General features: G+C 35.0%; 2 protein-coding genes across 5 annotated transcripts; one reads left to right on the forward strand and one right to left on the reverse strand.

Annotated features, from left to right (window-relative positions):
- Window positions 1-4,503: 4,503 nt before the first annotated feature.
- On the forward strand, window positions 4,504-13,925 carry LOC107916256 (protein transport protein SEC23). 3 transcript variants are annotated; one of them, XM_041103280.1, is made up of 14 exons: window positions 4,597-4,765; window positions 4,892-4,967; window positions 5,447-6,201; window positions 6,272-6,445; window positions 6,541-6,702; window positions 6,856-6,998; window positions 7,498-7,573; window positions 7,653-7,828; window positions 7,927-8,008; window positions 10,115-10,192; window positions 11,289-11,450; window positions 11,572-11,835; window positions 12,746-12,850; window positions 13,507-13,925. In XM_041103280.1, the coding sequence occupies exons 3-14, from the start codon at window positions 5,479-5,481 to the stop codon at window positions 13,645-13,647; spliced, it is 2,286 nt and encodes a 761-aa protein (XP_040959214.1). In that variant the 5' UTR covers window positions 4,597-4,765; window positions 4,892-4,967; window positions 5,447-5,478; the 3' UTR covers window positions 13,648-13,925. The 3 variants fall into 3 exon arrangements, with proteins under 3 accessions (XP_016700908.2, XP_016700906.2, XP_040959214.1); XM_016845419.2 differs by lacking the exon at window positions 4,892-4,967 and having other exon boundaries at window positions 4,504-4,765; window positions 13,290-13,925; XM_016845417.2 differs by lacking the exon at window positions 4,892-4,967 and having other exon boundaries at window positions 4,504-4,765.
- Window positions 13,926-14,488: 563 nt separating this feature from the next.
- LOC107916255 (microtubule-associated protein futsch) lies at window positions 14,489-20,088 on the reverse strand. 2 transcript variants are annotated; one of them, XM_016845415.2, is made up of 11 exons: window positions 19,869-20,088; window positions 19,454-19,536; window positions 19,175-19,360; window positions 18,914-19,025; window positions 18,785-18,818; window positions 18,479-18,516; window positions 18,327-18,361; window positions 18,069-18,221; window positions 15,380-17,898; window positions 15,029-15,106; window positions 14,489-14,912 (listed from the first exon to the last, which is right to left on the reverse strand). In XM_016845415.2, exons 2-11 carry the CDS (start codon window positions 19,510-19,512, stop codon window positions 14,839-14,841), a joined length of 3,288 nt encoding a protein of 1,095 aa, XP_016700904.1. In that variant the 5' UTR covers window positions 19,513-19,536; window positions 19,869-20,088; the 3' UTR covers window positions 14,489-14,838. The 2 variants fall into 2 exon arrangements, with proteins under 2 accessions (XP_016700904.1, XP_016700905.1); XM_016845416.2 differs by lacking the exon at window positions 19,869-20,088 and adding an exon at window positions 19,647-19,794.
- Between the last annotated feature and the right edge of the window lie 260 nt (window positions 20,089-20,348).

The raw sequence follows: 20,348 nt of genomic DNA on the forward strand, positions 1-20,348 counted from the left end.
AGCTACCGCGTGCTATACAAACTTTTCCGAGTCTCAATTGAGCTTATGAAAGCTCTTTTGTTGACCTAAGCATAAAATAGGACCAAATTGCAAAGTTTTAAAATTTTAGGGTCAAAACGGGACAAAGAATATGACTGTGATTTCTGAAGCTTGCGCGCCAACTGGAGCATATGTCATATGAGCCAGAGAGAAGGCTATTGCTCTTGATCTGATTGATGGTTTATTACATGATTAATTATATATTAAAGCTCACATTGTTATTGTGATTTGATATATTAGGCAAACTTTGTCAAGTTAAATAGTTTAATATGTTTAATTGTAAATCGAGATAAATTTCTCGTTTAAATACATGTGAACTTACTAAGCATTTGAAATGCTTATTCCATTGTTTTTCCCTTTCCCTATAGATTTCATCTCGCAGAATGCGTCAAATCAGATCCATTAAGAGCTCACACTATCCTATCTTCGAATTTGTAGATGTTGATCAACTTGAACTTGAGTTGTGGTATGTATATAGGTGTCTTAATGCATATAAATGGTTTGGCTTATGTTAATGTTTTAAAGTTCTTTTGAGATGATCATGATATTAAATTTGCCTTGTTGAAATGGTAAATGTTTGAATTAGCAATGCTTGTGTTAAGGTGGCATGGAATGTTTGATTAGCATACTTGATGTACATACCTATATAGCAAATGAAATGGTAAGGTTGAATGGGAATTGACTTGGTAATGGATGGGTAAATGCATGGATGGTTAGGTTGAATTGTACAAGCTAAATTGGTATGTTTTGAATATCAATTGTAGTTGTCTTAAATTGGTTGAATTGAGATGAAGTTATGAAATGTTTGGTATGTGTTTTGGTATGGTTTTATGCAGGTAAGGTTGTGCAATTATGTACCAAACTTAGAGTTTGAAAGCTTAACATGAAATAAGTACCAAAAGGCCTAATTTTTGTCAGAAATAGAGTGCTCGTCTCGACGACCATATTTTCTCGTCGCAATGCCAACAAATAATATATGGCATTGCGACATTGAGTGGCCTGACGTCATGATGTGGCAAACTGTTGGTGGACTACTTTGACAAAGGTTGTGACATATATGTTGAAAAAATATGGATATCACTTATACGATAAGAATAATTACATGGTATTATTTACTATCACAAAATTTTAGCTCAAATTAAAATTGATGCTTTAGTTATTAAATAAAATATTGGTCAAATATGTGTAGATACTCTAATAACTAATTTCTAAATGATGATGGTCTAATTAGAAATTAAGGTTAACGTACAAAAGTTATATATCAAGGTTGTGGTCCCAATACACATATATAACTTTTTTAACATCCCATTTTAAGAAAAGAGAGAGTCGCCTTCTCTAAAATACTTGTAAGTTAATTTGGAAGATCAAAACCACAAATATTTCAATATATCGATGGATTCATGTACTCTTCCTCATCTAGTTTTATGATTGATTTGTTTTTGATGATCTGGCATAACAAATCCTGATTTATGGTTTATATTTTTTTGATTTATTTATTACAATTTTTTTTCGTATTTTAGATTAATAAAAGTTTAATTAAATTTGAGAAAGTTTATGTTACTTACTTTACAAGATAGTTAACTAAGTTTTAAAAGGTTTAGTAATTACTTAGAGTTCAAGTAGGACTTATACATGCTTACTAAGCATGGCCAACTACCATAATATGTAGTATGCTTGATTTTTTATTAATAAAATACTCCAAATGAGAATTTCTTACAAGATTAGTTTCTTGTTTCTTTCTTCATAGCTTTTGCTTCAAATCTTCAAGTTTGTAAAGGAAGCTTAACATAGCTTAAACCTGCTTAATTCAAGCCAATTGGGAGGGTTGATTAAAGGCTAGTATAGTTCTTTGTTGGTGCGCAAATTCGCCAAAAGAGGTTAAGCTATTTATCTAACTATTTGTCATCAACATCATCTGTATTCTTTTCATCAATCCATCTATCATCTTTTGTTGTTTTTTTAGTTCTTTATTCTTTATTTTTACCTTGATTTATCATCTAATCATTGTTGAAAATTTTCAAGTCTGAATTCAAGAACTTTGGTCTAAAAGTTACTCTTGCGAGAAGTTACTTAGGTTGCAAGAAAGAGTCATAAACTTTAAGTTGATTGTTCAAGCTCTTAAAAGTCAATCTTGGGCTTTTGCATCATTTGGTATTAAAGCCTAGGATTCAATGTTCAACCTCATCCTTAACACCTCTTGTCCAAGAATAAGTCCTTGAAGCTTTCTTGCATGCCTTAAACTGAAAACAGTCAAGATTTGCTTCTTACCTTATTTTTTTAATTTTTTTTTCAAATTTTGTTTTATTTTTTCAACTATTTTAAATTTTATCATACTTAGTTAGTACTTGCATCGACTAAAATAAAAAAGAAAGTAAAAAGTAAAAAAAAAATATTCATCCAAGTGATCTTTGGGCTAATTTACATTCAATATATCCATTGACTTTGTCTTATTTTTTCATAATTTTTTCCACCTAGAACACCGGAAACTAATCACTCGAAGTTGGGTAGTTGTTTTCTAGGATTTTGACCATTATAGCCTATTTTCTTAATTCTTAGAGTCAAGATTTTTTGTTTCCTTGCTTTTATGGATTCTTATACGTTCACTAACACCTTATCCTTCCTGTGTTAGTAGGTTTAAAGAAAAGTTGCACATTCCTTCTTCCGCGTATCCGAGCCTCTCATTGACACCCTAGAGCATAGAAAAACTTTGTTAGCAGAAGTCTTCTCTATTATTTCTCAATAATTGAAGTTTGATTAAGTATTATAAGAACTTAGTAAGTTAAAAAGTCTTGCTCCCTTGTTAAGCGCTTAGCATTAGACAAACTTTTCTTTTTCAGAGCTAATGGTGAGGATTTGTTTTACATTCGCTTTTTCTTTTTACTTTCTTTGTAAGTGTTTTTTTTATTTCAAATAATAAATAAGTGTCAACAAGATTTGAATGAGAGGTTTAGACTTCACGAAGAGAGACTAGCCCAAAATGATAGACTTCATGCCAATATGAATTAACAAATGGCTTAAATAATCGAATTAATGCACTAAATATCAAGATCTTTGAACAAAAGTCAATAAGGAAAAACTCAAATTTCCCATTTCCAATTGGGATGATCGTGAGGTTACTCAAAAGGGAAGGAGAGTCGATTGTGGAATAAATTATGATGATGATAACGATCCTGTTGTAATCACCAGGAGAGATTATGATGTTAGTTCCATCAAATTGAAGATTCCTCCATTTCAAGGCAAGATTGACTTCAATGCCTACAATGAATGGGAGAGTAAAGTTGATTTACTATATCATGTTTTATTGGGGGTTATTTGGGCACCATAAATTTAGGAGTATATCTTAAATCCATATTAGAGTTTGTCCTCACTATGCTTTAAAAGGATAAATTAAAGTTTTGTTAATAATATTTAATTAATGTATAGTAAATGTAATGATTCAACTATTAACTAAATGGCTAATGAGGCCTTGGCTCAATGCTAGAGTGAAGAAGGAAAAATCAAGAAATTGAAAATAACCCAAATCAAGGTGCTTTAGCCGCTTATGGAATATAAGTTAAAAAATTATGATGACACCAATCAAATTGAATTTTAAAATTAAGCTGCATTTTATTTATTATTTAATTTAAATTTTTTATGATGTAAAAATAAATATTTTATATTTAAAATACTAAAAAATTAATTTTTTTATATAAAAATATTTTACAAAAAAAACATCATTTAAGAATTACTAATTATTTTTATTTACTTGAAAAATTTCTAAAAGTATTCATGAAAAAAATTGGAAACTTACTAAATAATTTAAATTTTTTATATAAAAATTACTTTTCATTTACTTTTAAAATTCACACATGCATAAAAAATTACTATAAAAAAATATAAACATGAATATGTGATTAAAAGTCATATAAATTCAACCATCACATGAATACTAAATATTTTTAAAATAAACTGATTGAGTCTTAATTCGATTGGCACGAACATTGTTGTCAATATAGTAGAATGTATGATGGAGTTCACTGAAGTGCATTATTCTACTATTTATGAGTTGGGGAGAAACTAACCATAAATATACATGTAACGTTATATATCATAAAGAAAATTTATAATACGACATATTTGGGATGAATTTTAATTTAATACAATTATAAAGATAAAAATTTTATTTTATTTCAATTGGACTTAAAAATATAAATATATGTATTTCTTTAATAAAGAAATATAATTATACGTTAAAATAATATTAATAATTCATAAATATGGAATAAAACCATATTTTTCTTTACAAATCTAAAACAAAATCAAAATTTATATATCATATAATTTTATTTAAACTAAATTCATGATAGCTTTACTATTTATCATCACAAAATCAATATTTTTAATATATTTACTATTTTTTATAACACAATACGATTTAATGCACTCAAATTTATGTTTTACTGCACTAAACACGAATATCAAGTTAATTCTGTATTGGCAAATTATTTGTTGGGAGTAAATCTGTATTTTTTTTACTATGCTTTTGTAGGTACATCATAGAATGATGGCATTTTGCTAGTGTCATGTTCCTCTGGTTAATTTAATTTAAGTTAAATTTAATTAAAATTCACATTTTAAATGATAGTGTTGTTCTGTTCTATGATCTCTCGACATCTTGTAAGCTTCTCCGTCGGATACGATTCTCTCCGATTCCTCCATCAGATCAGAGGCTTTAAAGCCGTTTCCGGTCAGCTGATTATTGCTTTTTCCTTTAATTTTTTCAATCCTAATAATCTCTCTTTCTTTTGCTTCTTTTATAATTACTGCTTCTCCACTTTCTTCAAAATCCTCACCAAATTTAATCGACATTTAGGCTGGAAACTCCGATGGAATGGCATGATTTTAGTCACTTTGATTGGGCTAGATCGAGTTAGGACTTAGGCAGACAGGTTTATGAATTTATGCGGCTTAATTTCGTTGTTATTTGTCATTTCATGTGGTCTGTGTTGCTCTTTCCATAACTGCAACTCTTTGATGAACAAGAAATTTCCCTAACTTGCCTCATCAATATTCTGATTTTCGATTTTGCCTTTGCCGTCCTTCGAAATCTCAAGTGAACTGGACTGTAACACACTATTTTGTTGTGTAACGCGCCTGCCCCTCTTCCTTTTACCCTCAGTAACTGCTTGATTTAGTTCACATTTCTTTCCGCAAGTTTATTCTACAAATTTGAAGGACATTGGTTGCAATTAACTTTTATGCTGGCAAGTTATTCATTCTCTCAGAAAAAAAGAAAAGTAAAATTCATTTAAACAATTGTTTATATTCATTTATATATATGTTGTTTGGTGAACCACTAAATTCCTTTCTCGTAATATTTCTCAAATTTGTTTTCCTCTTCATGAAATGGTAATTTTTTTCCTTGCAGCATAGGTAGGGCAAATTAGTTGCATAAAGATTATGGCTGAATTCATGGAGCTGGAAGGGCAGGATGGGGTTCGAATGGCATGGAACGTGATACCAGGGACAAAGCAAGAGGCAAGTAACTGTGTGGTGCCAGTGTCAGCCGTCTACACTCCGATCAAACCATTCCCCAACATGCCCGTCCTACCCTATGCTCCTCTCCGTTGCCGCAATTGCCGCTCTGTACTCAACCCCTTCTCCATCGTGGATTTTGCTGCCAAGATTTGGATCTGCCCCTTCTGCTTCCAGCGCAATCACTTCCCTCCCCACTATGCCTCCATCTCAGACGAAAATCTCCCTGCTGAGCTCTTCCCTCAGTACACCACCATTGAGTACCAATCCCCAGGGGAGGCCTCCACCATTCCTCCTGTCTTCATGTTCGTTGTTGACACCTCCATTATCGAAGAGGAAATGGCATTTCTGAAGTCTGCATTGTCCCAGGCCATAGGCCTTTTGCCCGACAACTCCCTTGTTGGTTTGATCTCATTTGGCACCCTCGTTCATGTGCATGAGCTTGGCTTCGGTACCATTCCTAAGACCTACGTCTTCAAGGGCTCCAAGGATGTCTCTAAAGAACAGCTTCTTGAGCAGATGAACTTCTTCCTTATCAAGCCCAAGCCCCCCACTGGTGTCATTGCTGGTGCCAGAGATGGCCTGTCTTCTGAGAGCATTGCCCGATTCCTGCTACCTGCCTCTGACTGCGAGTTTGCCCTCAATTCGGTAGGTTTTGAGCAAAATTTTCTTTTTACCATGTCTAATTCAACGCTAAACCACTGGATTCCCTTTCTAGATCTTGGAGGAGCTCCAGAAAGATCCTTGGCCCACTCCTGTTGATCAACGAGCTAGCAGGTGTTCAGGCACTGCCTTGAGTATTGCTGCCAGTTTGTTGGGTGCCTGCGTTCCTGGTTCTGGAGCTCGAATCTTGGCATTTATTGGTGGCCCCTCAACTGAGGGCCCTGGTGCTGTAAGGACTGCTTTGTTTCCTTATTCTTCATTCATCATGATAACAATCTATTTCTATTAGTTTTATTTACCTGTTTACCAATCTTCTCCTTGTAGATTGTCTCAAAGAATCTATCTGACCCAATACGTTCCCATAAGGACCTAGACAAAGATTCTGCTCTCCATTATCATAAAGCAGTTAAGTTCTATGAAGCTCTTGCAAAGCAGCTTGTGCACCAAGGACATGTGCTTGATCTCTTTGCTTGTGCCCTTGACCAAGTTAGTATTTGCTTGCAGTTTTTAATAATAACAGCTTTTATATTTTTTCTTATCTAGTATAAAAGCATTCTAGTGGTGGCTTCTTACCTGCACCCGTCTAATTTCCTTGGATAAAATCACATTCTTCTGTTGTGCTATGTTATTTTGTCCTAGGTTGGTGTTGCTGAACTTAAAGTCGCTGTTGAGAAAACCGGGGGACTCGTTGTGCTTGCAGAAAGTTTTGGTCACTCAGTATTTAAGGACTCTCTTAGGCGTGTTTTCCGTTCAGAGGACAAGGATCTTGGACTATCTTCAAAGTAAGGCTTTGTTGAACTTAGTCTTGTGCCTTATGTTACGCTGACTTCATTTTTTCTAAAATACTTTTGTCCACACGAATTCAGACATAGGTATGGAGGGTATAATCCTCTGATTATGTGGAAAAATTTAGAAAATTGAGCATACCTGTCCCAGACACATGCTTATATCTGACACTCACCTTCAAGTCTAGTAATGTAACTTGAGCCACCATTGCCTTCCTATAGTTGCATGGTACTTAACAGGAACCAGCTCTGAAATATCCGTTCTTCTTGATATGATTAGTCCATTCTGTGCAGCATTAATTTGCCTTGATACTAGCTGGTTTATGTTAGCCTATCGAGGACAATGGTTGGTTCTTTTTCAAATTTCATGTACTCCTGGAAGCTTTGTGTTGTGTAATTGAATTGCCTGTTTAAAAGTTCTATAACTTTTCTATTTTATAACTCTCGATAGCTGGATCCATTGAACAATCTTGATAACTTATTGCTTGGCTTGTAGTGGTATATTTGAGATCAACTGTTCAAAGGACATCAAAGTTCAGGGTATTCTTGGGCCCTGTGCATCTCTTGAAAAGGTATAGATGAAAGACTTACATGGTTTCCTCTTTCTACTGGCCATGCTTAAAGTGTCTAATTGTTAGTAACTATGTGCAGAAAGGTCCTTTGTGCTCTGACACCATAGTGGGGCAAGGAAGCACCAGTGCATGGAAAATGTGTGGCCTCGATCAAGCTACGTCTTTATGTTTAATATTTGAGATTGTTAAGAAGGAGATCCCTGATGCTACTCTTCAGTCCTCAAACAATCAATTTTATTTCCAATTTCTAACATAGTATGAACTCTTACCTTATATACATTATATAGATTCTTGTTTTAATTTTATGGTGGTAGCAGTTCAAACATCTTTGGCTCACAGTTATATTTCTACAGTTACCAGCATAGCACCGCCGAAATGAGGCTTCGTGTTACAAGTCTTTCAAGAAGATGGGTTGCTGGACCCGGAAGCATACAGGTAGCCTTTGATTTTCTATTGTAATTGATTGTCTCTTCAATGGTTTATTGTTTGATGACTTTTGCTCCACTAAAAGATTTTCCCTGCAATTTCATGTTTATTGTCAATTAGCAATAATAATAAAAGGGAAAAGGAAACAACCAAGCCAATAGTGTCTAATTTGCCTTTGATGCTTTGCAACTTTCTAAGAAAAAATGAAAATCACAGCTGATATGGATGGGGAAGATTTCCTGTGATTTTGATTTGACACTCATTTAATATGCTTGAAAACAAGTATATAAGCAATTAGTTGAGACTTGAGGCAGTTTACAATTTTGCTTGGTGTGTGTGTTTTTTACTTTTTTGCTTGGATGTTCGAAGGAGAGTTTCTGTGAAATCTGTTGCGAAGCTTGTAGCGTGTTTAACATTGGACTACTAGGTAGGTACAAATAGATAGGTTGGTTGGTGGAACAGAGATGGATACTATATTACATTATTGAAGGTAATTATTTAAATTTATTTGGTGTCCGTGTATTGATTAGAGGCTGAAATTACTACTTGCAAAAATGGGAAAAAAATTGAAATCTAGGAAGTAGGAACCATTTATGTGGGCTTTGATATTTGGGATTGATTCTGTTGCATACATTATGATAGATCATCACTATTAAGCATATTAGCTTGGATAGTTTGGACTTTAAGGTGATGATATGGCATTGTAGCTAGTAACATCTCTTTTTTGAAATATACATTTGAGAACCTGTGTAGTTCTTTGGCCAAATCACTTTAGTTTTTTCATTTCTACTTGCTCTTTATTTGTCTCCCTGTCTCATCCCCCCCCCCAAAAAAAAAATAATAATAATAAAAGGAGAAAGGAGCATTTCTCACTTTCTCAGCCCTTGTAAGTTTTCTTTGTCTTTTACCTTCAAAATCCCATATCAGCTATCAAACAATGAACACGAAAAAATGAGAGGAATTCCTATGGTTTGCTTTTTGTAACAACGGTAAGAAAAACAATCTCAATGAATCTCAAAAGTAACTGGATCAATTAACGAAATAAATTCTGGAGCATAGAGAAACTTTGGCCAAATCATCCAAATAAATCAAAATTTGCCAGTTTACCAACCATCTTCATCTGTTGTCATCTTCTTCTGCAATGCACCAGTTTCAAACTCAAATGTTGAACTCGCAAACCCAAAGACGTGATGTATCTGTGAATTGGGATCTGTATACCTCAAATCTATTGGCACATATTCAACACAAAATTAATTACTAAACAGGTCAAGAGTCCAAATAATGATACAAAAATACCTATGTGTATGTGTAAGAAAAATTGAAAGAAGAGACTAGAATTTTAAAGGCAGAACCTATTTTGTGAAAGAGAGTGGAAATTAAATATCCATTCACCCTATGTTGCTAGTACCTAGCTGCTAGCCATGGTATGAAACATTACACAAAGGAAGCTAGTTTTAGATGATCCTTTATCATTTGATGGTGATATTTGTCTTGGTGAATATTACCAGTGATAAATAATTAATTAATTTAATGAATTGTTAAGGTATATTTGTCTTTCACTATTTGCACTCTTAGAGTTGGTACTTTATTGTATGGCATGTCATTCATTATTTTCACTCTTAGAGTTGGTGCTTTTATGTATGGCATGTCATTCATTATTTTCACTCTTAGATTTTGTACTTTTATGTATGGCATGTCATTCATTATTTTTATTGATAAAGTAACACCATCTAATACATTGTTGACATAACAGTTGCGAACTAACAAAATGATTGAAGTGAATATTTGATCTTTGTCCTTGGCTAAATCTGGAGTTTAGCCATATATGAAAAAACATAAAAAAAAGAAGAAGCTAGTTTTAGATGATCCTTTATCACTTAATCGTGATACTTTTCTTGGTGAATATCACAAGTTTGCTAGTTCTCTTATCCCCTTCATCAGGCAAACTTGAATAATTTTGCATATTTTCCTTCTTATCTATTGCCTTTTAATTCCTTATCCCCATTGAAGATGGGGAATTGTTTACTAGGAATATTTACCAGGTGTCAGGTTCTCAACTTTACTTTTCAGTATTTCACACGATTTCACCTAATCAAGCGACATTTAATGCTGTAGGACTTGATTGCTGGATTTGACCAAGAAGCAGCAGCTGTGGTGATGGCACGCTTAGTGTCTTTCAAAATGGAAATTGAGGTACTCTTTATATCAAACATAATGTATTTCAAGTTTTTTTTAATCCAGATGATTCTTGGAAGAACCAGTATTTCATGCAAGCCAATATTTTACTCAACACACACATATGTAATTATTTTTGAATGTATTGCTTCACTGATACTAGCGGACTTTTTGCACCTTGCTCCTTGGGTGATGTCAGGGTACATGCTTTTAACCACAATGCCTAGTGTGCTTGAGGTCACTGATAAACTGCCTTTTACATTTGAGGGAATATTTTTATAATTGTGGGTCTGCTTCCTCCATGCCCCCTTTTTTTTTGTTATGAAAGGTAATACTAGAGGAAAATGAAGGAAATCCATAAAGGGCACACTACCTAATTACATTGGAAGTATTCCAAGCCTCGCATTAAGAAAGGAAAGGAGTGTGGTTATAAAGTAATCCAATTCATTTAAGAAAGGGATCTGAAACCGTTAGTTTAGGACTTCAAGATTCTTCCTCCCTCTGTACCAGGAAGTGCAAACAAGACACTGAGACATAGTCCCCAACATTTCTTAAAGAGTAAGGTACATACATTTTGGAAGGAAACTCAACATAAAATCTCAGCAGCACAATACTATTCTAGTCATCCTGCAATATGCAGGAAACCACTAACAAATAGACCATAGTTCTCTAGCAACAATGCAAGGAGCTGAGAACTGACATCATCCTGTTGAGATTTTATTAAAATGTTACCCTGTATGCAGAAAGATACTTGGCTTTTATATGATCTGGTGTTTGCATCTCCTAAATGTACTCCCTGTTTCTCCATATTCTTCTTTTTATTTTGTACAAATTAAGGTTGTGTAGTTCATTTTTTACTTTTTTCTATCCTTACCGAGTTACAGACTTCTTCATCTCCTTATTGTATCATGTGTGATGTTTTTTTCCTGGCCCCAGCAACAGCTTTTCGTTAGATGTTTAAAATTGGTATATGGGTACTTGAGAAATAGGAGAGATGAATGGGCTTTTCCCACAGCCTATTCAAATACTCCTATAAGAGTTGTTTTCATTCCTCTATGCAATTTTTTGACCTGTGTGATTGTGGTGTTTACAATTTTTAAATATTGGCATGCAGGCTGAATTTGACCCTATAAGATGGTTGGATAAAGCATTGATACATATGTGTTCCCGTTTTGGGGATTACCAAAAGGATAGCCCATCTTCTTTCAGCCTGTCTCCGAGGTTCTCAATATTTCCTCAGTTCTTGTTTCATTTGCGACGTTCACAATTTGTCCAGGTAGTCCATCTTGGTTTTTATAAATCACATACTTTTTCATCACAGTAACTGAAAACTATGACCTAATATAGGTTATGGGATATTGGAATTTTCTTCAAATAAGCTGGTTCATGCCTTACAGGTTTTCAATAACAGCCCTGATGAGACAGCATACTTCAGAATGATCCTGAACCGGGAAAATGTTGCCAATTCGGTTGTGATGATTCAACCTTCACTGATTTCTTACTCATTTCAGTCTGCTCCCGAACCAGCACTGCTTGATGTGGCTGCAATTGCAGCTGACAGGATCCTGCTTTTAGATTCTTATTTCACCATTGTAATTTTTCATGGCTCAACTATTGCTCAGTGGCGGAAAGCTGGATACCACAATCAACCCGAGCATCAGGTAATATTTCTTGAATTTGGAATTTATATGTTCAGCTGAACTAGAAAAGCAAGTCTATATTTATCCAAAAAACTGACAAGGAAAGCTGATATCTGGAGGTCTGATGTTGGGCAAAACACATATTGTCCATGTGGGGAAAGTGTAATTGCAAAAAGGCACCAAAAGTTAAGAAGTATATACTATCTGAAAATTTAATCCTTTCACTGGTACCCATAAGTTTAGCCAAGGCTGTTTGTTGTCTTTTTTTTCTTGACCATTATGGTCTCATTATCATGGACAGAGAATTACATGGACCTCCACTATTAAACAAGAAATATTGCTGCTGGTCATGAAATATTTTGGCCCGTAGTTTTAGAGACGTTGGCCTCAAATTCCGGGGTTTTTTTTTTCCCCACTACTTTTTTGCATTGGTAACATTAGCCTGTGTTTTGCTTTTATACTTAGACTGGATTATTATAATTTTATTTGGCCCTCTAATTATCTGTATTAGGTTATAGGAACTATCCACGTTTAAGCAAACGGAAGACAACAAATATAACCTAATGCACCAGTCCTTGAAAAAAAAAGCAAAGGGAAAAAATCCTAAATCTATGTACTAGAGTTCCAATTAATCCCTTGAAGTTAAAATAAAACAAAGCAACAGAATCAGTATTAATATTGCATCATTTTGCCTGCATATTTGCTTAGGGAAAAAATCATTTAAATATTTACTAATCTCATACAAGTTGTGATAGAAAGTCTTAGATTATGCGTGAACCAAAAAAGAATAGAAAAAATACATCCTAAGAAATGCTCTCTTTTTTTTTCGTTTTATTTGTACTTAAATCGAAAGATTTAAAAAAATAAATAAGAAAAACAGAGCCTTGGATAGTGCATATTTGTTATGAACATTTTCATTTGTTCCGTGTAGGCATTTGCCCAGTTGCTGCAAGCTCCTAGGGATGATGCAGATGCAATAATCAACGAAAGGTTTCCGGTTCCTCGTCTAGTCATTTGTGACCAGCATGGCTCACAGGTCAGAATCTGTTGTTCTTGTTGCTTGTATATTAAGTTTTTAATTGTGGATATAATATAATTAAGACTTAAGAGTACACAGTTGCAACTAGAGATGTCAAAAAACTCCGAAATGTTTAGGCTCCAACCTGCCTTGAGCCTATAGGGGTGGGATTTTCTTTGAACATCGGATTTCAGGGTGGAGCTGGTCAGTTTTTTCCATTAGAATTGTCAGAGTCTAGTTTAGGTAAAAGCTGCCTGCCTCAATATATTTACTGGAATGCCTTCAATTTGATAACTATATTTTTTTATTAGAATTTATAAGCTATATTTTAATTTTATAAATATATATTTTTATATTTTGATTACAATTTCTTAATTTTATTAGATCGTATAGCATGGAGTTGGTTTAATTTTGTAAAAATTAATATAATCTAAAATTTCCGTGCGAGTCGAGGTAGAATCTGGGAAATTATTTCAAGGTTGAGGTTGGAGTTGGAGTTGGGTGCTAAAGTTTAAATAAAGTTCCAGGCGGGGGCGAGGGTGGGCAGGTTCAGGTTTAAGTAAAAATCAAGTGCGAGCAAAAATCACCCGTTGCCCTCTTTAATATATGCAACATTCATTCATCTTCTTGCTGGAAATCTGGTGTTATTAAGAGAGTGTGATTGTGGATGTCAGGCCCGTTTTCTTCTAGCAAAGTTGAATCCTTCCGCAACATACAACTCAGACGGTCATCATCCGGGCGGAGATATAATCTTTACTGATGATGTCAGCTTTGAGGTGTTCTTGGATCATCTCCAGAGATTAGCAGTTCAATAATCTTTTAATGAATATGATAGAGCTGTAGGGAAAGGGAATTTTGTAAAATTTATTATCATTTAAACTTTTGTATAGTAATTTTAATGCAAAACTCGTGCTCCTCTTTTTTAATTAACTAATTTCAGTCACGAGGAATGGAGGGAATACAGTCTCTCTTTTTTTTTTTTATCATATGGAGGGATACATTCGAACTTCGAAGATGCTATATGGTTATTAATTTGTAAGACACTTCTCTTTTTGGTGAGAAAATGAGGGAGTGGTGAGTTCATTTTAGGACATACCTTTTCTTTTCATATATATATATATATCTATATATTAGGACTAAAATCTCAAAAATTTGATCTATCAGAAAAGGAGAAATAATCTCATTCATTGTTTTAGATTCTGCAAAAGGAAAAAGTTGGAAAGTTGACACATTTTTAGGTAGAATAATAGAAGGAAAGGGCTTATGTTGGAAAATTTTATTAGAGATAAACCCATCTTATGACTTATAACAAAAATAAAATGTAATCACTGCAGCGATAGTAGGTTCTTAATTCAATGGTAAGATCAAAGTCCTGAGAATGTATGAATTTTCTCCTCTTATATTTCAAGTTCCAGTGAATCTTTATTGTGAAAATTTTGTATTTAATTGTTCAGTTGACGTTTCATTTAGCTTTGTTGACACGTCGAGTCTTGTAATTGGTTGCATGAATTTTATGTCTGAATGCTATATTCTTAGCCATGTTAGATCACAAAAAAGTTGTGCAACGCTTCATTCTAGCAGTCACTACGGGATTCCACAGTACAAGGCTAGAATTTTATGAATGCTAGCTCTTATAATTTGTGCTGATACAAAAAATAAATAAATTAAATCATTATGGTTTTATTATGTCCTTAACATAATGGTTAACATGGAACAATTTGGTTTAGCAGCATGGAAATCCTAATCCTGCAAAGTACTGTATCTACATCAACATTTCACCAACACAATACAGAGCACCAGATAGAGATGATCTCCCACAGCTGACATGCAAACCAACACCAATACACCAAAATAATAATAATAATAATAATAATAATAATAATAATAATAATAATAATAATAATGGTAAGAGAAAAGCAGAAGTTTTGGCCATTCAGCCAAGCTAGTTCATTTTAGCTTAAGGACTGGGAGAGAGAAATGTCGATAGCCTCGATTTTATGAATGTCCTAGCTTTGGCGAATCTTCATGTCACTTGGTTTACTACCCCTAAATGCTGAAAGGGAGAAGAAGGACCTTGTCCCTGAAAGAATATAAAAGGCAAATAGTATTGGAATTGCAAAGGAAAAAGAAAATAAACATTTTATTCCAGAAGATTAAAAGCAGAGGAACTGGATTAATAATGAGATGGATGTAGACCTTTGGTAGTGGAAGCAGCTGCAGAGACACCTCCCTTTTGCAATTTGTGTGCATCAAATGTGCTAATGCCTGATTGAGCTGCATAACCAAAATATGCAGTACTTTCATAAGAAATAGGTGAAGACTCAAGGAATGTAATATTTACAACTATTTTTGTATTTTCCAGAAACTTGAGCAAAGAAGCCAAAACAGCCGACCAATAGAATAATGAACCACAGGACACAGGCATGAAAGCAGTTACTCCTATGATTTTGACCTAGAGCCACCTCGATTCTATCTATATGAGACTGAAACAGTTTGACAGAAATAAGAATGTAATGGTTATAGAAAAGGAGAAAAATCAAAATATACCAGATGGAAGCTCATGAGCATCCAAGTGATTTTCATATCCATCCGATAACAAAGTCTTTTGTTGCCCATAGTTCTTTGCATGAAGAGCAGCCTTTCGTAGTAGGTTATCAGAATTTTTCTTAATATAAACTTTTGATTCTTCTGTGTCATCCTCTCCTTCAGAAAAGACAGACGGGCTAGACCAACCCGACATATTTGCATCCCCCTTACTCTTCCGAGCAAACTTCAACAGCCTCTTCAATCCCTTGGGTGCATCCTTTTGGTAGACCATTGCAGGAGGATTTTCAGCATTTCCCCATTCAGTAGTATCAGCTTCACTACTTTCTTCTTGCAGCATCTGTGACAGAGAGTGACGGACACGAGGACTAGCCGATCCAACAGGTGCAGTGCAAGTTGAAGAGGTAATTTCACCCGTTTGGTCTTCACATTGGTCAGGCAGTTTCTGATGCTCTTCTATTTCTACCCAGGCAGTTGGTGAGATGGTTGATTCTTCCGCACCTTGGGAAGAACCACCTACATTTTTTAGGTCCTCTTCAAAGTCAGGAGCAAGTTCATCAACACTCTCAGTCACATCACATTTCTGGTGGCCGTTTGCCTGTGTTTCTGGTAGAATAGCATCATCACTGTGACCCAGTGATGAAAAATGCTTATCTTCGAGCTCATTCACCAAGACAGAAGAATTAACATTGACATCACTCTCTTGAGCATCAATTGAATTTTCAATGTTTTTCAAAGGGTCCTCCAACTGAGAAGGAATTTTTATCTTGTTAACGGGACCAACAGCAGAGGTCAATCCAGAACCTTTCCGGAGAAATGGCTTTGATTCCAGTGGAACTACAGTACTTTTCTTTGTTACCTTATTATACAAACTAGGCTTTGCTGGAACCACACTGGATGAGTCTCCACGTGCTACTGCAACTTTTGTCCTGGTTGTTTTGTTGCTTTTCATTGAATTTTGCTGCTGCTTCTCATTCACACCAATTGAACCTTGTTTAGAAGTCTGCGTTGCATTCACTTTTCTTCGTTGCGGCTGGGAGTTTTCCACTTTAGGACTCAGTCGAGGTACTGCTTGTGCCGACTGAGGTTTCCGACTTGTTGGCACAGTGCCAGAAGAAGAGTTTCCAGCAGAAGTTTTAGCTGGTGATGTTCCTCTTGTTCTTGGTGATGGCGTTGAAGGCCATGACTTACGAGTAGCAGGCAAGGAGGATGTTCTAGATGAGATCCTCTTTGCACTTGAAGTTTTTGTGGTTTCTTTTACTGTTTCCTTCGTTGTAGCTGGCTGAGGACTCTTTTGTACCTTTTGGGAATTTTTAACAGATTTTAGGGCCTTTGTTGGAGGATCCTTTTTACATAAATTATTAACTTTTGTGGAAGCCATTTCTGCTTTCCTCTCATCAAGAATTTTCTGCATTGCTTTAAACGTTGCTTCTTTTTCAGCACGCGTTCCAGCATTTTCTCCTCTAAGTTTTTTATCCCTCTTCTCCTTGTAATGGTCATAAAATCCACCTCTCTGCTCTGGAGGCAGATTTTGTCTGACTTTAGTTTGAGGCTTCCTACGGCTAGCGGGCTGATTTTCCATCATTCTTTTGAACATTTGATTCAACTCCACTTCGTTTTTCCGATTCCATTCAGCTGAGCTTTTTGACCTTTCATTAGCTTCCTCTTCTTGGATTATATCTGCGACCTCATGAACATCTATTGGACTAGCCAAGCTCTCTTCCAGCCTTTCTACATTCTTATCAACAGTCTCATCGACATTGTGTGCATCAGTTCTAGTATCAGGTTCCAAATTAACTTCTGACCTCCTCATGATATCATTATCAGGAGGCTCCAGAACAGGATCTTCTGAAGCATTCTGTGATAGGCATTGGGAGGAGGATTCACTCATACCTGCACTCCATCTTCTCAATACAGACTTACCTGCACCAAGAGAGATGTTTGCTAATGAGTTCCTTTTAGGAACATCAGTAATCTGATCCCTTTGTTTTCTCTCAAAAAGATTAATTGCGTCTTGAACACTCATACGCTGAACATTATTCTCAGGTTTATTAGCGTGTCCTGATCCTTCCTCTTCACTACCATCCGAAGCTACATCTCTTTGAGGAAATATCTTTTCTCTAGGAGGAATGTAACTAAGGCTCTTAATGGTCAAAGCAGGGGCCCTACGTGAGCCACTCCTCCCTATTTGAACCCTTCGCATGGGAGACGCTGAACGTCTAGGTGATGCAGATCTTATAAGAGCTCGACTTCTTTCTGCAGACGTATGAATCTTGTCACTTGAGTCAGAAGATTCCTCACTTTCTGTTGAGCTCTGACGTTCAACTTGGGCAGCTTTTGCTGGTGAAACACCATATTTAACTGGCGTTTCTGAACTTGGTGGCTTTGATATTTGATCATTTCCACCAGTCTTGTTTATTCTGTCATTCATCGAAGCAAAAGTGGATGAAGACTTTTCATCATCAGACACAGTAGCAACTTGATTCTTTTGGCTCAGCTCTTGAAACTTGCAAAAAAGATTCCTGCAACAGACTTACTAAGATTATTTTTTGCTTATAATTCATTTCAATAAACGATCTATATATATATATATAAGAAATTCAAATGTTTTGGTAAAAGTATTGCATTACAAATTGTTCGAGCAAATAAGAATTTAAAAGATCCATGCGCTTTCTTTTGGAAGGCAACTTACTTTACATCATTTACTCCAAAATTTTCAGCAAATTTGGCTAGGTGAGTGATTTCTTTGTAGGAGCATGTTTCTCCAACAGACTGGTTAAAAGCTGCAACTAACTCACTTCTTAATGCTGTAAGTCTTGAGTCCATAGCACGTAAGAGCTCATTCCTAGCAATAAACTTTCCATAGGTTAGTTACAATTTTCAGGAGAAATTACAAACAAACCATAATACATATATTATATATACATAAATATTATATTAGTGAACTTACTTTGAGGAATCTGACAATGAATTGTGACCGTCAATCTGCAGAGATCAAGTGCATATATTAGTGGCAATAACATAAATTAGAATAATAAGAACAACTCCTAGAGGACCTAAAGGAAATTTTGATTACAAAAAGTTGTGAAGAACAGCAGTTACTTTGGATGCTAGTAGCACGTCTCCTGAGTTGCAAGTATCTGTTGAACAAGGAAAGAGAACAATTAATCTCTCAAGGCATTTAGGTTCAATTGGCAAAACACAAGACCAGGGAGATAAGCAAGACAGACAAGGGACAACACTTCTGTTCCCAATTAGTTTAAAAAGAAGCCTCAATCATATGTTAAAGTCTTCAGTTTATTTGCAATGCAAATAAATAGAAGGCAATAAGATGAATGAATGGTACTCCTTTTATACCAAGTATCTAAGAAGATTGTAACATTAAATTTGCTCGAACATAACATTTACCTTTTTCGCTGCTTTGAATATGATCTTGGTGACCCTGAGAAGAAGAAGAAACTTTTGTTAGTGATGACTCCTACATATAATTAAAAATCTAGAGGCAGTCAAAGACACAGACAATATATTATCATTTACCTGAGCATATAGAGAAAGATGAAATTTTCTGGCTTCCTCCAAAAGAGACATCTCACCTTCAATACCTTTAGCAGTGTCCACTAAATCAGTTGAACCAACAAGATGTACGAATCTGAGAAAGTACAAAGGGGGTAAGCGCATGCAGAACTAAAATGCCCCCCGATTCAGAGGTCCGACCCAGCTTGACCGCTGATTAATCAGGACCCTATCGGATGTAGGAGGACCTCTGACAAAAAAATGGAAAATGAGAAAAAGGAGAACCTGGTGAAAGTAGATTTAGTAAACCAGTGAGCATAGTTGAGATTGTTAGGAGGTTGGAGTTTGTAGTCAGCATTGGAGCCTTGGGTGTACAAGTTTTGTAGGCCTGGTAAATGGGGCAAGAGCTTCTCCAGAACCCCAACACCCACTTTTTGTACTTTGTTGTCACTACAACTATATGCTTCATACCTAATATATATAATTCAACATAGCAGAGAATGAGTATTCCATTGTAGATAAAAAGAGTAAGTGAGTTAGTGACATCGGAGATGCAGGTTGAACCTGTTTTCAGCAGGCAGGATCTGAATTGTGGCGTAATCTAAAGGCGAATCTCCATCCATCTCTTGAAATTCCTTTTTGGGTACCTAACAAAAACCAAAAATAGAAACAAAATCGTTAACGGAAATGGCGAAATCAGTCGCAACTCAGCTGCTGCATTATTGGATTCGGATCTGAAAGAGTTAAGAATGCACACCACCACTATATCTACAGCTACAAAGCTTTAGCTTTTTTGAAAGGGACACAAGCAATAAAATCAATCGCCTTCCAACTGCAACTTCGCCTTGTACTAGTGGTAGTAGTAGCAATTGAAAGCGCAATTTTAGTTCTGACACCCCCCGATAAAATGCAAAATTGGTGGTTTGATTTTGATTTGGTTTCCATAAAATAGAAATTAGAAAAATAAAAAAAAAATTACCTTGTGAAAGTTGAAACAGAAACAAAATGACGCAGTGGCAGCGACAGAGCCTCCTCTCCTCTCCTCTCCTGAGAGTGTATGGAGATAGAATGTGAACTGAAATCTGAAAAAGTATCAGAGACTGGAAAACCAGATGTATGGTTTCGTCATTGGTGTTGGATTTACTGTGTTTTTTTTAAAAAGAAAAATTTGGATGAATTATTATTATATGAAATATATTAAATTAGTTGAATATGTCGAAGTTAATTAGTTAAATAGGGCTTTCCTGTTAACATATCAGTGAAAGTACTTTATTTGGATATATTTTTCGATAATTACACATTTTCATATAATTGTGAGAAAAATATATTCAATTGGATATGCTTTTATATTTTTCACCAAAAACTATTTATTTTTTAATTTTTTTTAAAAAACCGATTTATTTGACCAATTAACTTTTTTTTTTGCATATATGGTTAATTTAACCAATAAAATATTATT

Source organism: Gossypium hirsutum, chromosome D10 (genome assembly GCF_007990345.1).
Source record: "Gossypium hirsutum isolate 1008001.06 chromosome D10, Gossypium_hirsutum_v2.1, whole genome shotgun sequence".
In the NCBI taxonomy this organism is placed as follows: Eukaryota; Viridiplantae; Streptophyta; class Magnoliopsida; order Malvales; family Malvaceae; genus Gossypium; species Gossypium hirsutum.

What these genes read in the sequence shown, in the direction of transcription:
- LOC107916256 (XM_016845417.2), top strand. Translation starts at nt 5,479, where the DNA reads ATGGCTGAATTCATGGAGCTGGAAGGGCAGGATGGGGTTCGAATGGCA. An exon ending in CCTGTGCATCTCTTGAAAAG is followed by an intron (nt 7,574 to 7,652) that starts GTATAGATGAAA and finishes AACTATGTGCAG; the next exon opens with AAAGGTCCTTTGTGCTCTGA. An exon ending in GACGTTCACAATTTGTCCAG is followed by an intron (nt 11,451 to 11,571) that starts GTAGTCCATCTT and finishes CATGCCTTACAG; the next exon opens with GTTTTCAATAACAGCCCTGA.
- LOC107916255 (XM_016845415.2), bottom strand. Translation starts at nt 19,512, where the DNA reads ATGGATGGAGATTCGCCTTTAGATTACGCCACAATTCAGATCCTGCCT. An exon ending in ATCTTTCTCTATATGCTCAG is followed by an intron (nt 18,819 to 18,913) that starts GTAAATGATAAT and finishes TCTTCTTCTCAG; the next exon opens with GGTCACCAAGATCATATTCA. An exon ending in TTTGGAGTAAATGATGTAAA is followed by an intron (nt 17,899 to 18,068) that starts GTAAGTTGCCTT and finishes AGTCTGTTGCAG; the next exon opens with GAATCTTTTTTGCAAGTTTC.